At 42.9% G+C, this 16,612-nt stretch overlaps 1 protein-coding gene across 3 annotated transcripts in view; it reads left to right on the forward strand.

Moving 5' to 3' along the window:
* SV2B (synaptic vesicle glycoprotein 2B) overlaps positions 1–14,035 on the forward strand; it is a 79,770-nt gene extending 65,735 nt beyond the window's left edge. For 2 of the 3 annotated variants that reach the window (XM_028122188.2, XM_028122190.2), the window contains 4 exons: positions 4,329–4,462; positions 6,834–7,034; positions 11,251–11,410; positions 13,852–14,035. In XM_028122188.2, coding sequence (XP_027977989.2) covers positions 4,329–4,462; positions 6,834–7,034; positions 11,251–11,410; positions 13,852–14,035 — 679 coding nt within the window. The remainder of the gene's footprint in view (positions 1–4,328; positions 4,463–6,833; positions 7,035–11,250; positions 11,411–13,851) is intronic. The other variant, XM_028122189.2, reaches the window with a different exon arrangement.
* The last annotated feature ends 2,577 nt before the right edge of the window (positions 14,036–16,612 follow it).

The raw sequence follows: 16,612 nt of genomic DNA on the forward strand, positions 1-16,612 counted from the left end.
ATATTTATATATGAATTTGTTCTTTTCCTCTTGCAAATTAATAATTGCTTTTATCCTTATTATTTCTCTTTTCCCCCTGTATTCCATTTTTATAATTCTGCTTAAGATTTTATTCCCAAAGGCTGTACCTGTGCTAGGATCTTTGTAAAAGGGACAGGATACGATCTTGTGACTTCAGCACTTGGGTAGCCTTGAGTGTAAAAGAAAAGGAAGAGAGGAAGTTGGGTTTACCGGCAGATTCACTGAGGCTCAAGAACATAGGTTTTTAGAGAGTCTATTTGATTGACATTGGCCCCAGCATTTCCATGAATACTTCTTATTTTCCACGAAATAATATTTTCATCATTTGGAGAAGAAAGATGGCCATATCCTAGGTCCATTCTTTTATTTCTTTTCAGGCAACACACAGTTAAGACACTCCTCATTTATAGAACCATATAGAGCTGGAAAAAACCACCTCCTCAATACCCCTACTTTAAAGATTCTTATATGCCTGCCTGGAGAGGAGAAAAAACTTGCCTGAGATCTCTTGGTGATTAAACTCTGAAAGTTGGCCTCCACTCGTCAGTTTTCGGAGAGTGGTATCAGAGGTGGGGGACAGGCCTGATGATGACACTAGAGAATTTAACAAGTTACGTGGAGCATTTAGGCAAGACTTCCACCTTCTTCCTCTCTTTAAAGAAACTAGGTCCACGCATATATTTTCTGAAGCAAATGATCCTCTTTATGCTCTGCTTAAAGGTTAGGTTGGGATCTGACAGGAGATAATATGTGAGAGACTAGAATTCCAGTTCTTTTCCAAACCATTCTATTTCATTATACTGTAGCTGGAAGGTATATGATAGTAGGTTACATGTATGGAATCTTTGGAGAACTGTACCCTTTGTTTATTTTCTCCCCAAAAGGTGATTTAATTTATCTGGGCGAGAACTCTCTACTTTTCAAAAAAAGGCAGTTAAAGGGTGTATGTAATATGCCTCCATGTCTTTGCACATGCTGTTCCCTCTGCCTGGACTGCACTTACTCCATGTTCACTTGGATAGCTTTTACTTGTCCTTCAGGATACATCATCTCATGCTTTTCCCAATCGGATCATAAGTGTCCCCTTTGAAGTGATCCTAGAATATACCCCTATCTTGATAATTATCACACTAAATTTTAATGATCAATTTTCTTATTTATTAGAATAATAATTAGACAGAGCTTCTTGAGGTTGCCGTCAGGTAAAATACAGTGACAAAACAGATAAAATTTTTGGCATAGTTTAGACCGTTTGGTGGACTAGCCATTGGGCCTGAGGGTAACTGAGATAAAGTGTTTGTATTAATAATCCTGCCATGGATTCTGGATTGCCAATGGCTTGTGTTTTCTTACAGGACAAGTTCCATAAGATACTTATGCTAACTTTTCTTTCAGCCTTTGAACTCTCATGAATGAAGAATCTCGGGTCAGTTCAGTATATAAATTAGAGATAGGGGATGATTTATATAAAGACTCATAAAATATGCCTTGGTCCTTTCTCCTTTTTTCTCCTTCTTTATAACTTTGGCTTTTTATAACTCACTTGGAGATACATTTTAAGGTCTGCTTACGTCAGGCCCATTATGATTTATGGCTCTGCTCCCTCACCCACCCCTGGCAGAACATTAAAATATATCTGAGGGTCACATCAGCAGCCTATTACTATATTAAAGAGAACGATATATTAAGAAAGGCAAAGACCTGAGACAGTGTCCAGGAATAGCTTTCCTGAGTAAACATATCCAGCATACAAATTATATTAATTTTGAAATCAAAGGCATCTTCCTGTAACACAAGGCTTACCAATTTCCATGGAAATCTGGAGTTCAGTGAAAGCCTTTGGAGGCCCCTGTTTAAAAGTCTGTAGCAAATTTGACCCTGTGAAAAATTCTATAAAATAATTTGGCTTTCCTAGACCAATGGCTGTCACATTTTAAAAATAATCTGGCGTCTGCCTGGGTGATTCTGGTTCAAGAGGTCTAGGAATATAGGAAACTGCATCTTTCATAACAACCTTTGGTTTTATTCTGATGCAAGTGTTCTGGGGACTTCTCTTTGAGAAACACTTACTTAGGCCTTCTTACTCGGGGCAGGGGTAGGGGGAGGTCTTTTTGCAGAAGCTCATGACAGGTGACTCTAGAGTAGGGTTGTTAGCAGAATACAATATAGCATGAAGGGAAAGGAGAACTGGTCATCATCTGTGGTCATGGACTGAATTATGTGGTGGCCCTGAAAGAAACAATGACCCTCAGCAGCCTGTGCCACTTCTGTCACGGTGACTTCCATGTATTATTGTCTGTTTGCTTGTTTTTTTTCCCCCAATTAGACTTGAGAGCAGGGACCCTGTCTTTCCTCTCTGTGTGCATAGCACCTAATACCATGTACCTAAATTTTGCTGAAGACTGAGTATATAAATAAATGAATAGACAAATGAATGAGTTGTAATTCTTCATAAATGAAAACAGATCCAGCCCTTCAACAGACAAATGGATAAAGAAGATGTGGTCCATATATACAATGGAATATTACTCAGCCATCAGAAAGGATGAATACCCAACTTTCTCATCAATATGGATGGGACTGGAGGAGATTATGCTAAGTGAAATAAGTCTAGCAGAGAAAGCCAACTATCATATGGTTTCACTTATTTGTGGAACATAAAGAATAGCATGGAGGACGTTAGGAGAAGGAAGGGAAAAATGAAGCGGGGGAAAATTGGAGGGGGAGAAGAACCATGAAAGACTATGGACTCTGAGAAACAAACTGAGGGTTTTATAGGGGAGGGGTTTGGGGACATGAGTTATCCCGGTGATGGGTATTAAGGAGGGCACATACTGCATGGAGCACTGGGTGTTATATGAAAACAGTGAATCGTGGATCACTACATCAGAAACTAATGATGTAATGTATGGTGACTAACAACATAAAAAAAAAAAAAACCACAAAAAACAAAAAACAACCAGATCCAAGGCTTCTAGCCTAAAAGTTTGACCAAGCTTGGTAAAGGTCCAGCAGAGGATGATGTTAATATATGTCAGTATATGGTTTTGAATGTAATATTGTTTTTTCCTATTAAGTTCATGTAGGAGTTGGAGTACAGCAGTGGTTCCCAAATGTGGCTGCACCTCCTAGTCACCTAGGTGCTTCCACCTTTGTTTCATTTTTCAGTGAAGAAATAATATGTATGCTTGATATAAGGGAAAAATTAAGCTCATCCCAATGCACCTCCCCAGGGCCACACATCTACCAGTTTCTTGTGTAACTCTTGGGGCATATTCTATGCATTTGGAGGCATATAATTTCTTACATGAATGGTCACAGCTTGCATTTGATTTTTTTTTCAGTTAACAGTATACCTTGAAGATTGATCCATATTAAGGCATATGGGTCTACCTAAAAACTGTAACAGCCACATGGTATTCCACTGCGTGGTATCTGTCTGTCTGTCTACCTACCCACCCATTATCTGTCTAGTAATCAATCCTTACCATATGAAATGTTGCATCGAGCATCAGTGAATGTATCTCTTTTGAATGCATGAGCAAGTATAAATAGGGTCAATTCTTAGAGGTGGTATTCTAGGTCAATGCAATTGTGCACTTAAAATTTTGCAGAATTGCTTCTCAAAGAGGCTGCACCAATTATATTCTACCAACTGTGTGAATGAAAGTGCCTATTGCTCTAGATATTTGTTGGGGAAATTTTTAAAATGAAGATTCTCAGTCCCTCACAAATCTATTGCTTCCAAACCTACTAAGACCAGCTGAGGGACCTGCCATTTTTTTAAAGATTTTGTTTACTTGAGAGAGAGAGAGGGCAGGAGCAGGTGGTGCGGGCAGGAGGCAGAGGGGCAGAAGGAGAGGGAGCCTGATGTGGGGCTCGATCCCAGGACCCCAAGATCATGACCTGAGCCAAAGACAGACACTTAATGGACTGAGCCACCCAGGCGCCCTGGATCTGCGTGTTTTTAAAGCTCCTCATAAAGTGCCATGTGATCAGTACTTTCATTTCACGCTAGTCCATATCTCAGTGAGTCTGATGCAGAAGGTCCATGACTGCATTTTGGAATTATCTGGCTGCTGCATAGTAGCCCCGTATCTCGGGCCAGACACCAGCTTCCGCACTCCGGCTGTCCTCCCTCCTTTATAAACACCAGCTAAAGAATAGAGAACTAACCTTGGAAAATAACGTTTCAGCACCCTTTGGTTTGAAATTCTCCTTTTTCTGCCTTTCTGTGCTTTCCATTTTGGTCTCAAGTCTTCTTTCTTCCTGGTTGAATCACTCGGGGACTAATGTCTTTCCCACAGGTTCACAAAGATGTACTTTAAACATGTACTTTTTGAGGACACATTCTTTGACGAGTGCTATTTTGAAGACGTTACATCTACTGATACCTATTTCAAAAATTGCACCATTGAATCGACCATCTTCTACAACACAGGTGAGAACATGGGTGGTGTAGGTGCATGGTATCAAGGGTTGGACTGGTCTTATTTAAGAAGCAAAGTGCTCAGTCATAAGCTTTAGGAGTAGGAAGGTATACACAGACATGGTTACTGAGAGTCAGGTTGGAGAAATGGGTTCTAGCCCCAGGTATGGCATGGATTAGTTGCACCATCTTTACCAATGCATTGAATTTGTCTGCATGTTTTATTACATGTGAAGTGGAAACGAAATTTCTGGGTGAGTGCTCTGGTCTCAAGGAGACTGATGCTTGTATGCTGCAGGTCTTCAGTAGGAACACACTATGGCACATATGAAAAGCCTGAAAAGTATTTCAGGAAGGCCGCATTTTATGCGTGGAGTGCATTCTTGAAGACCTCACGTAATCTGAATCTTGCAAACTTCAAGGCTCATGTTCTCACAATAATAAAGGAAAAGGGAAAGTTGTATCTTTTCAAGCCTGTGCATAAAGTGAGATGAGAAGCATATTTTAAAATCACACCATTTTGGACTTCCATGATTAAAAAACATTCACAAAATCCCACCACTCTATCCCTCCTCATTACTTTTACTCTCATCATACGTTAATAACATACCAGGGGGAATTGAGATGTAAGGAAACTACCTGAGCTTTACCAGGGGCTTCACCTACATTGTCTCCAGTGAGAAATGTACATTTACTCCTATTTTATAGCTCAGGAAACCCAGGCTTAAGCACTTGTCCAAGGCCACAGCTAGCAAGCTTAGGGAGCTTGGATTCATTCCTGAGTTGTTTGGTTCTAAAGTCTGTGATCTTTCCACTGAACTCTGCACATTGTGTCAATATTAGTGCTTTCTCCTGGGCCTCAGCACCGTGGTTGATGCAAGGATATCTTCTTCTTCCATGAGGTCAGCCCCAAAATGTTCAATATGTGGCCTCCAAATATCCCTCTGTCTCTAAGTGATCCATTATGAGATGTACCTTCATAATTGTTTTCTAGCCTGAACTTAAAAAGGCTTATACATTTCCTGTTTGTCATTAAAACCTGACGCATCTTTTAATTTTTTCTTTCAAGTTTTAAGTTACCTCTTTGTTTGCATACTGTCACGTGGGGATTTCTGCAAACACCTGTACTCATGAAATGTCAGTGCTGGGAAGTGATGGAGAGAATTAGGTGTACTTTTCTAATTTTGTAGGAGGAGTTTCAGAGCCAGCTGCAGAGCCAGTTCCCGAAATCCAGATTTTCGGAGAGCTTGCTTAGGCACTCTTTCTGCTCAAACAGTTGGTGTTAGAAGGTGTTGGAAGACTTGGGAACGAGGTCCAAAGTAAATGGTTTATATTTTTTTAAGACTTGATTTTTTTGGAGATGTTTTAGGTTTACAATGAAATTAGAAAGAAGGTACAGAGATTTCCATAGAACTCCTGCCCCCTGCCCCTATCTCCCCTATTACCAATATCCCCCCACTAGAGTGGTGTATTTGTTACCATTGATGAACCTACACTGACACCTCAGAATCATCCCAAGTCCAGAGTTTACAGGAGGGTTCACTCTTGGTGTTGGATATTCTCTTTGGGCTTGGACAAGTGTGTAATGGCATATATTCACGATTATCATGCCATATAAAGTATTTTCACTGCCCTAAAAATCCTCTGTGCTTTCCACATTCGTCTCCCCAGCTCCCCACCCTGGAAACCACTGAGCAAATGGTTTTTAATTTTATTTTTAATTTAATTTAATTTTTATTTTTTAAAGATTTTATTTATTTATTTTAGAGAGAGATAAAGAGGGAGCACAAGCAGGGGGAGGGAGAGAGAATCCCAAGCAGACAATCCCTGAGCACAGAGATTGATGTAGGGCTCGATCCCAGGATTCCAAGATCATGACCTGAGCTGAAATCAAGAGTTGGACACTCAACCGACTGAACAACCCAGGCACCCTGCAAATGGTTTTTATTTTGAAGAATGTTTAGGTTTCTGCACAGGCTTTGGAGTGGTCACCTCAATCCAGACCCAATTCTCTTGTCTTCTGCTTCCTATAAGCTGGGTAGCCTCGGAGGAGTGGCCCGGCCTTGGTGTGGACCCTGGTGCCATCTCATTGATAGAAACAGGACCATTTCCTACTTGAGAGATGATGTATTCAGACATGCCTCTCCAGGAGTGATTGTTTCATTTCCCTTTGCTTATGGGAAGTTGAAGCAGTTATTACATTGTTAGTTTTTTCTCTTCATCCATACCTGGCCACACATCACCTTGACTTTGAGATTATCTGATTGCCGGAGGCTTGGAGCATCCTGCCCGGGGAAGGTGCAGGACTCCATCCCTGCCTCCGCCCCATCTCTCCCCAGCCCCTGCTCACTCTAATGAACCCAGGGTGTCCTTCTCTCCCCAGACCTCTATGAGCATAAATTCATCAACTGCCGGTTTATCAACACTTCCTTTCTGGAGCAGAAGGAGGGCTGCCACATGGACTTTGAGCAGGATAATGACTTCCTGATTTACCTCGTCAGCTTCCTCGGCAGTCTGTCTGTGCTGCCTGGGAACATCATTTCTGCCCTGCTCATGGATAGAGTTGGAAGGCTCAAGATGATTGGTGAGTAGCTAGGGATGCCGCATCTCCTCCAGTAGGTAAGGATCGTGGCTTTCAAAGTGTATTAAAGAAGAGGATTTTTTAATTTTTCTTAAAGAAATCCTGCACTGGAAACCAAACAGGCAAAACGGGATCTGCTGGTGTGGAGCCTGGGAGGCACACATGTTTTCAAAACCCCAGGACTCCACAGGCATAGTTTGAGACCAATGGTCCAGGTCAGGGACTCATCTTCATTTCCCGACTGAGAGATTCTGTGATAGTCACTTATGCTGTTAGCACTTCAGTAAGGATATTAAACATGCCCATTCTACCTGCTTTGTAAGATTTTTGTCAAAAAAAAATACAAAATGCTCTTCAATGAACATTGGTTCGTCTGATGGGTTTAAAATGGATTGCATTTCTTATTACGATTTCATAGTGATCACACTTAGGCTTTGGAGGTGGACAGACTCATGTCTGAGTCCTATCACCTCAAAGCTGTTTGACTTTGGACATGTTCCTTTACTTCTCCAGGCTTCAGTTTCCATATCTGTACCTATAACTAGCTGGTAGGGTTTTGTGAGGCTTGAGCATAATGTAGCCAGAGCATCTTACAGTGCTTGGTGCCCTGTAGGTTCTTGAAACGGTAGAAGTTTTCACGCATGCCTTGCTTCACTGCACCAGGATCCGCAGGAGTTTGCTGCAGAAACACATGCTGTGCATAGAAAATAAGAAACAAAACATATATACCCAGGGCCAGGGAAAACATATCAGAATGTATATATTGTAAGGCCGGGGTGGGGATGAGAACAACACATTGATACATATGACATGAAGGGTCTGTTCTAGGGATGTAGTTGATCAGGAAAATTAATACCAACTCCCTACCAGCGAAGCTCAAAGGGAAACAAAATAAATCACATAGTCATTTTGTCAGAGAAGAGCACTTTGGTCAGAGCTTGGCAAGGGAAACTTTTGCCGGTGTGGGGCTCATTGAATATTATTAGTGTAAAAGTAGCGTGAATGCTGTTTGTGGTGAGGATGGAGTCATGTATAGGCATGGCAGATGGTTAGACCTGAAGCCCCTGAGGGAAGGGCAGCGTTGACTAACTCCTTAACTCCCGAGCTTTTCGGCAGAAGGTAGCTTACACCCTGTGCAAGACCAGCAACTGGGAGTCAGGTGGCCATCTCCGCCAACATTTGCTTTATGAGTCTACACACCTTCCTTTCCTTCTCTGAGCTTCTGTTTCACAATTGTGAAAGTAATACCTCCATTTGCTCCAATGAGATAAGGTGTGTGAGAGTAGACAGGTGACATTACTGCCATTCTGCCCCTGGCCTTTCCAGCCCCAGGTTGAACAGCGAATGCTGTGGTTGAACCCTGGGGGTAGCCCAAGACATCCTTGGTAAGGCAGGGTCTAGGAGGGGTGGGGTGGTGTGCAGGGGCGTGGCCCGCTGCCTGGAGCAACCACAAGCCTCCCCACCCCCCCACCAAGGAGGCAGAGGGAAGGCTGGGCGTGGGAAGGAGGCAGGGCACCCGGAGAGCAGACATCTGCTTTGTGGCCACTGCAGTCCTTCTTGGCATCAACCAGATATTCCAGATCAGAACTGATTCCTGTCATGTTCCCCAAACTGGACAGCTGGAATGAATATCTCTCATTCTTTGTATCCTACTCTTTTATTAATGTCTGTATTTTGGTTCTGAGCTGCACTGTTAAGAGCTCAGGCAGTTCTTTCTTCGATCTTTAGTAGAAGGTCTGGCGTGAGACGGGTCACCTGTGATATTCTCAGTGATGCTCAGCACATACTAGATAATCAATAAATATCTCGGTGGGATGTGGGTGACCTGTTTTGAAATAGTCTTTCCATGAACGGAAAGAGCTATTTCCTCAGCAAAATTCCCTCTTGAATCTGCCGGGGCATAGAATTTGTCCTGCTTACTCTGCCACGCTCCCTCCTGGGTAGAAGTAGTGTCTTGTTAACAACAGAGTAGAAGTTTTCCTGATGAGGCTGTTAGTCCTCATTTATTCATTCAATAAGTGATAATTTATACGGCACTTATTCTCTGCCAGGCTGTGTGGCAACAATGGGAAGGCAACAGTAATTGAGACAGACAGCATCCTCATGCTCATAGAGCAAATGATCTATTGGGAGAGACAGACATAAACTAGAAATTGCATTGAACAAACACTTATAAAGCACATATTTATAGGTCAGGCTTCATGCCAAGCATTTCGTAAATGTTAACATATTTAACACTCAATAACCTGGTGAGGTAGGTACTATTTTTTTTTTTTTGCCAACATTTTACAGATAGAGGAAGTGAGGCAGCACAGAGAGGTTAGGAGACTTGCTCAAGGTCACACAGGGAGGAGAAGCTGGGACTTGAACTCAGGCCTTTCCATCACAAGGGAAATGAGAATTAACCGAATGGAAGTACAGTGGGCCACAGGGATCTATAGTAGGATTATCTGACATAGTTGAGAGGTCAGTTCCCTGAATATCACTTGATTTATTTGATGGTAATATTTTGTATCCAATTAAACATTTGTCAACATTTATTGTAAGCTAGGCGCCATGGCTGGCCACTTTGAGGGAGGCATGCGTTTAGGTGATATGGTTCCCAAGGCACTTATGGTCTCGTAGCTGTTTATCTCCTTCCTAGCTGTTTGGAAAGACATTACCAGGTGACCTGCTCACAGCCCTGCCCCTTCCCAGAATCAGCAGAATCGAGGCGACAGTTACCATGTCCCAGCTCATCAGCAGGGTTTGGTATCAGTATTGGCAGCTCGAGCTCTGAGGGCGATATTCCAGGCAGCGGCCCCCCAACCGGGGAGGCCCTTGTGGGTCAGGCCAGGCCACCAACATGGCTCCTTGGCAACAGGTCCCCCAGGGTCCTGATGCCTGGAGGGGGAGCCCTTGGCCTGTTTCCCAGCTGGTTGTTTTGAAGCTGCTTTCTTTCTTTCTGCTATCGGTTCCCACTGCGTTTCCAGCCATACTCCTGGTCCAGCCTTGCATCCACTCCACACTCCACACTCCCCAAGCTCTTCTGGGCTGGATGGAATGGATTTGGGTAGCATTTGACACAGCTTCTTTCAGTGGGACCTCTTATCATGAGCTGTATCAGCCAGAGTGTTGGTGGGAAAAAAAATCCACCCCAGAGAGTTCTAGTGAAGAGACTTTAGGGATGGGATGTGGCTTTGGGGGGGTAATCCTACTATAGATCCCTGTGGCCCACTGTACTTCCATTCGGTTAATTCTCATTTCCCTTGTGATAGAGAGGCCTGAGTTCAAGTCCCACCTTTCCCTCCCTGTGTGACCTTGAGCAAGTCTTTTAACCTCTCTGTGCTGCCTCACTTTCCCTATTTATAAAATGTTGGCCAAAAAAAAAAAAATAGTACCTACCTCACCAGCTATTTGGGGACAGGGTTATGGGAACAAATAAGGCAGATGAGGCTCTCAGATGCTAGCAAAATTGGCAGCAGGTACTGCCTCGAGGATTGCAGGGAGAAGAGCACTCACCGAGCCCAGGGAGAGCAGGAACCGTGGAGGTAGAGGCTCCTGGAAGGAACTATAGTCCTGGGGGGGATGCAGCCATGACCAAAAAAGGGCTTTATAGATAGAACGGGAATCGGAAAGAAATACTCCAACCCCTATCTGCTCCCAGCTGATAAGGGAGCAGCAGGTATGCAGTCCCTGGGGGCTAGCTTCTCAGGAAACAGGCAGGGCTGAGAAGGGCAGATCAGATGTCTGGGGTGGATTTAGGATAAATGGAGACTAAAGAGCAAGGCCCTTCACGTTTTCTTCTGCAGCCCATTTACAGTTCTGTTCTCAATAGCACGTAAGCTCCAAGAGGATTTTTTGGTACTGATGTATCTCAGGCACCCAGAACAATGTCCGGGATATAACAGATTCTCAAGAAATGTCCCCTTGGCCTCCTCCCCAATTATTCTGGGCTGGGCAGCACCACAGAGTGAGGATTTCCCAAAATCCTTCCCGGAGGCTAATTCTGGTGACAGGACCCACGCAAAAGGCTCTAATCCCGTGACGGGAGTACCATGTGGGGGGTTCAAGCTATGATTTCTCTGTGTAGAGATGGACCTGTGACTTGAGGTGACCTGTTACTACAGGCGCACCTGTGAGGATAGGAGAGGGGAAAGACCTATGGGTGACAGTCTTGTCTAAGATATGGGCTTCGTGTTTTGTTTTTTTTTTTTCTGCCCTTCATCTCCGCCTCTAGGTGGCTCCATGCTAATCTCGGCGGTCTGCTGCTTCTTCCTGTTTTTTGGCAACAGCGAGTCTGCGATGATTGGCTGGCAGTGCCTGTTCTGTGGGACCAGCATTGCCGCCTGGAATGCTCTGGATGTGATCACGGTGGAGCTGTATCCCACCAACCAGAGGTCAGTTCTTCCCTGGGCTTTTCTCTGGGATTTGTTCGGACTTCTTTGGCCAGAAGTCTACCCATTCCAACACCCTCCCCCACAGCCATCTTGGTCTTCTGGTGTTTGACGGACCAAGGAAGCATCTCTTCGGTTTTTGAGTTTCTCCTGTATGGGGGCTGGTATAGGCACAGAGGTGAGCAGGCTAAAGCCTGATGGGGTGGGGTGAGGGGTCAGATACAAAGGAAAAGTGCAAACCATGTTCAGGAGAAAGAAATGAGGGTGACACCATAGGTATCATGCGCTCCAAAGAGAGGTGAAAACAGGCCTCTAATGGGAGACGGGGGGGGGGGGGGGGGGGGGGGGGGATGTGAAGAACTAGATAAACAAAGGGTGGAGGAGAGGCAAGGGCAGATAAAGGTGGGGGTGAGTCCTGATGGTCTAGGGCATTTGCAGAGAGTGTGATAGGAATGCCCAGTGCTTACTTTTATTTTTGTGCAAGCCATGTGGGAAGAGGCCTGGTTGAAAGGCATGGGGTCAAAGCCATTATGTAGCAGTTGTCTCTCCTTATGGAGAGGGAGTTGTGAATTTTAAGGATGGCAGGTAAGTGGCCCTATGGTCAAAAAGGAGTGCGAAGTGATGTGGAAGGCAGGTAAATGAAATTCTGCAAAAAAATCTTAATGATATTCCCCAAATTGGTGACAGAGGTATTAGAATATGGCTAGCTATGGCAAAGCACAGCATACCATATTTGGAGCCCCTCTCCCCTGAACCAAAGAGCTTCTAAATTTTACAAAAAATAAGAGGAGGAAAAACTGTCATTATTTCAATGGTATATGGTTTTATATCTAGGAAACCCAAGACAATTAACTAAAGAGACTGCTCAAAACAGAAAAATAATTTGATAAGGTGGTCAATAACAAAACTAACTTAATAACATATGGGATTTAAAAATGTATCCAAAAATTTTAAAGTAAAATTGAATTCCATTTAATAATAGCAGAAATCATAAAATAGGAATATAAGAATATAAGAGATAATAAGAAAGATGAAACACTTATGTGAAGACAACCATAAAGCTTTACTGAGAGGTAAAACAGAAGACTTACATATACGTCAAGATATACCTTATGAAATTCTAAGAAGATTTATTCTTACACGAACTTCAAATCTTCTTTTGTTTCCTTCTAACTTCGGAGTCCATTCATAATTCAATGAGATTTCTCCCCCCCTCCTCTGGAAACTTGGGACAACTTTGGAAATTTCATTTGGAAAAATACACATGTGAAAATACCCAAGAAAATTCTGAAAACAAAAAGATTGGGATTGGGGGCTAGTTATATATAAAGTGATTAAAAATGTAAAAAAATTAATGTACAAAAATGTAGACACATTCTTAGTAAACCTGTGATAGGAAAAAAATATTTTGCTTCAGTTGAAGAGAGCTGGTGTTAGGAATATAGTCTCTGTATACAGATGGAGTCAAGAAAGGACAGATGATTAGTAGCTGTTATCATTAAGGGGACACATGGCTGGCTTAGTAGAATATGTGACTCTTGATCACTGGGGTAGTGAGTTGGAGCCCCACATTGGATGTAGAGATTACTAAAAAAAATAAATGAATTTAAAAAAAATAATAGTTGCCCCTCAGAAGTGTGATTGAGGGATAATAATTAGGATTAGGTTTTGCCATGGATAACAGAAATCTCAAATAACTTCAGCCTTAAGAAGGTTGGCATTTCCTTTTTCTCTCCTGTAGAAGTCCACACCAGGCATTGCAGGCTTTTTTTATCTTGTTGTTCACCCTTTCATGAGCTCAGCCATGGGTCAAGATGAGACCATCTACATTTTTGGAAGTGGGATGGAAGGAAGAAAAACGGAAGAGAAGAGAGCAAAAAGTACCACTCATGACATCTCTCAAGGAAATTTCTCAGGAGCTGCTATTTGCACTTATATCTCATTGGCTAAAAACATAGTCACATGGCCAGACTCCTCAGCAAGGGAGTCTGGAAAATGTAGTTACATTTGGAGAAATGCTAGTTAGGGACACCCAGCAGTGTCTGTCACAAGAGGGTCAGGGTGTTATTGAGGAGGAATAGTGACACTTTCTGCTTCATTCTCTCTGTTTTTTTCAGTGTTTCACAATATGCATGTCCTATCTGTGACAATTTCAAAGAGATAACGTTTGAAAAGAGAAAGAAACAAGTGTGAAGGAAATACTCTAGACTGGTAATAGTGGTGATTGCCTTTCAGTGGTGGGGTTATATACCTTTACATCTTTATGTTCTGTATTTCCAAATTTGATTAAAATGAGAATGTTTGACTTTTATGTTTAGGAACAAATTTCCCTCCCACACCTTCACTATACCTTCCCTCACAACAGGGAAAGAAAGGACCCAGTCCTGCTCATCCCAAGGAGGTCTGGTTCATCTTTTAGAATGACTGACTTTCTTCTTTAACAGGGCAACAGCCTTTGGCATCCTTAATGGATTATGCAAATTTGGCGCCATCCTGGGAAACACCATCTTTGCTTCTTTTGTTGGGATAACCAAAGTGGTTCCCATTCTTCTGGCCGCTGCATCTCTCGTTGGGGGTGGCCTGATTGCTCTTCGGCTGCCAGAGACCCGAGAACAGGTCCTGATGTGAACAACCTCTGGGGAAAGAAGATGTTGGAAGAACCTTATCCAAGAACCTTAAATGCACTGTCTGTCACTGTCCAGAGGACACTGTCCAGAGGACACGGGAGAAGAAGTTGATTTTGTGACTCCTAGTTTAGGACCCCTTTCAGCTGTCAATATGTTTGTAACTCAGGTGACTGATTTGGGGGTGTCCTGAATCACCTTTAGAATCCCAGAGCTGTGTTCTTGGCTTTGGGTCTCCCCAGCCCAAAGCAGGGGAAGAAGGATCACACCTTCCAATGGGTGCACATGCTGAGCAAGGACTGTGTATTCCGCCTAGTGAGGTGCGAGGACTTATTTGCATTTCAGAATGAATCTGAGGGTGAGAAACATTTAAGGTCCTCTTCCATAAAGTTTCTCAGAGCCCAATGACCTAACACACTGACTTGCCAGGAAGTTAGAGTCATCATATAAATATTGGGTTTGAAATACAAGATACTTTTTGCATTTAGAGTATCACCAAGCCTATGTTCTATTTGAAATTTGGCACAATTGCATTGAAGATACTCTAATATAGAAAACCAAATATTTGATCAATATCTATAGAAATCTGCTCCCCCCTCAACCAAGTGTCCTAAGTGTTCCATGACGATTAGGTGGTAAATTTAAGGATGCTATTTATTCCTGTTTTGATCTATTTAAAGAAACTTAATGCGATAGGTATTCTGTAAACTAACTTTGTACATAACTATATCTGGGTTTAATTTGCAGGAATGGTACCTGCAAATATTTGCCAGCCTTTTAGCCATATTTTGGGAGGAGTTGGTGTTTGGAGTCCCAGGAAATTAGGTCTGATTGAATGAAATGCAACCACAATATCTTATAGCCATTTAACTTGCTGTCAGGAGGATGCACTTCGTAAACTCGTGTTGTACAGTTCATTTAGTCCAGGCACCTTTCTTTGTGTAGGTGGAGTAGTTACCTTTCTCTCTTACACAGATCACTTGTGAAACAAGCTCACCATCGTGGGTACCGGCATTAGATGCTGCTGCACCCCCAGAAACAACAGGAGAAGGGTTCGGGGGCCTCTGGCATTCTCTTTATGGGCAAGAATAAAACACAGTGGACAACATGAGTGATTGAGGGAGGGATGGGGAAGAGTAACCACAGTTCTCCAAAGCGAAAATTCTTTGTTTCTTTTAGCTGTAAAACATGATCCATATTTGTTATCATGGTCAGGTCCCATGCGAAATCTATGCTATGTGTCTCGGTTCAGGACCTTTGAAAACAGATGTCATTGGCGTGGAAATTAGGGCATGCAGTGGATGTCAAGTATGTTTCCCTTCAGTGCTCCAAGTGAATTCTTTTCTGAGACCTGCTTGGAACATGAATGGGGGTAGGGTGGGGATGGGGGTGGGGAACCCAGGAAAACTGCTTTGGCAAGGGTCAGCAATAGACTGAAGTCTTGACAGCACAGAAAAGGAAGGTTTCATACACCGGAACTATCTAGCCTGGAAGGACAGCGAGCTATGAGCTTTCGTCCCTGGAGGTGGACTGGCCGAGGCCCGGTGAGCATCAGCTTGCAAGAACTCATGCTTCAAGTTGATATGCAGTGTTCTGAGTGCTGTCAAGTGCTACACACTCCCTACCAGGCATCTCCAAAAACTGAAGCAGGGTACTGATGACCACATGGAGTGTTTTCTCAGCTTTGGGGAGACACTTGGGTCCCAGGACAGCTTCAGGCCCTCTTTCTGTTGTTTTCTGGAGTAACAAGTAGACAGGAGGAAAGAGTAAATATTACGACACCTTTCCACCTTGGATCTGAGATCAGTTTTAATGGTTAAAATGTTGACTCTGCTTCTCCTGTCTCCTACCTCTTTATTCACTCTTTTTTTCTTTACAGGGAAAGAAGACATGTCAGCTCTGATTTGACACCCTGATCCCCCCAAATATATAAATATACTATTGTGTATTAACATTTCTCTCAGTGTTTTATAGGAATTGCCTAACATAAAGGCTACATCAGTAATGAGAGGCCCAATGTAACATAGCTGTAATATACTTTCTGTATTCTGACTATGAAATACAGTGGCTAGGTCCGTTCAAGAGAATTGTGTAACCTGGAGATGGCCACATCCCTTGTAACATTATTCTTCAATGGGATGATACAATTTAATGAGCAGCTACCACTTAAGAAATTTATAAAGCAGTTAGAATCTGCATTTGTAGTTAAGATGGATCTTGTAAATCTCACATCCAATTAATTTTTGAGTGTTGAGATGGCTGCCATAATTTGGGGGTCAATTCCATTTGGGTTTTCAAGCTCTAATATGTGCATTAACTGTATGGCTCCTTAAACCAACCACCTAACCAAACAAGAGCAGTTCCTATGTCATCCATCACCTAGGCCTTTGTAAAGGGTGCAGCCAGGCTCTGCAGCCTTCCCCGTCCATGAAGAATTGCCTGGCGCTGGTACCTGGCCTCTTCTTAAATGCTGTCATTCCTGCTGAGATAAATGCTTCTTTAAAAATAGTCTCTGTGGCAGGTCATTGGGGGATAATGTACAGCATTTCTGGCCAGGCCCTTCTTTTTCATTTCGTGTTCT

This window comes from Eumetopias jubatus, unplaced genomic scaffold (genome assembly GCF_037043125.1).
Source record: "Eumetopias jubatus isolate StellerSeaLion01/CBP00866 unplaced genomic scaffold, mEumJub1_p1.0 scaffold_7, whole genome shotgun sequence".
Lineage (NCBI taxonomy): Eukaryota > Metazoa > Chordata > Mammalia > Carnivora > Otariidae > Eumetopias > Eumetopias jubatus.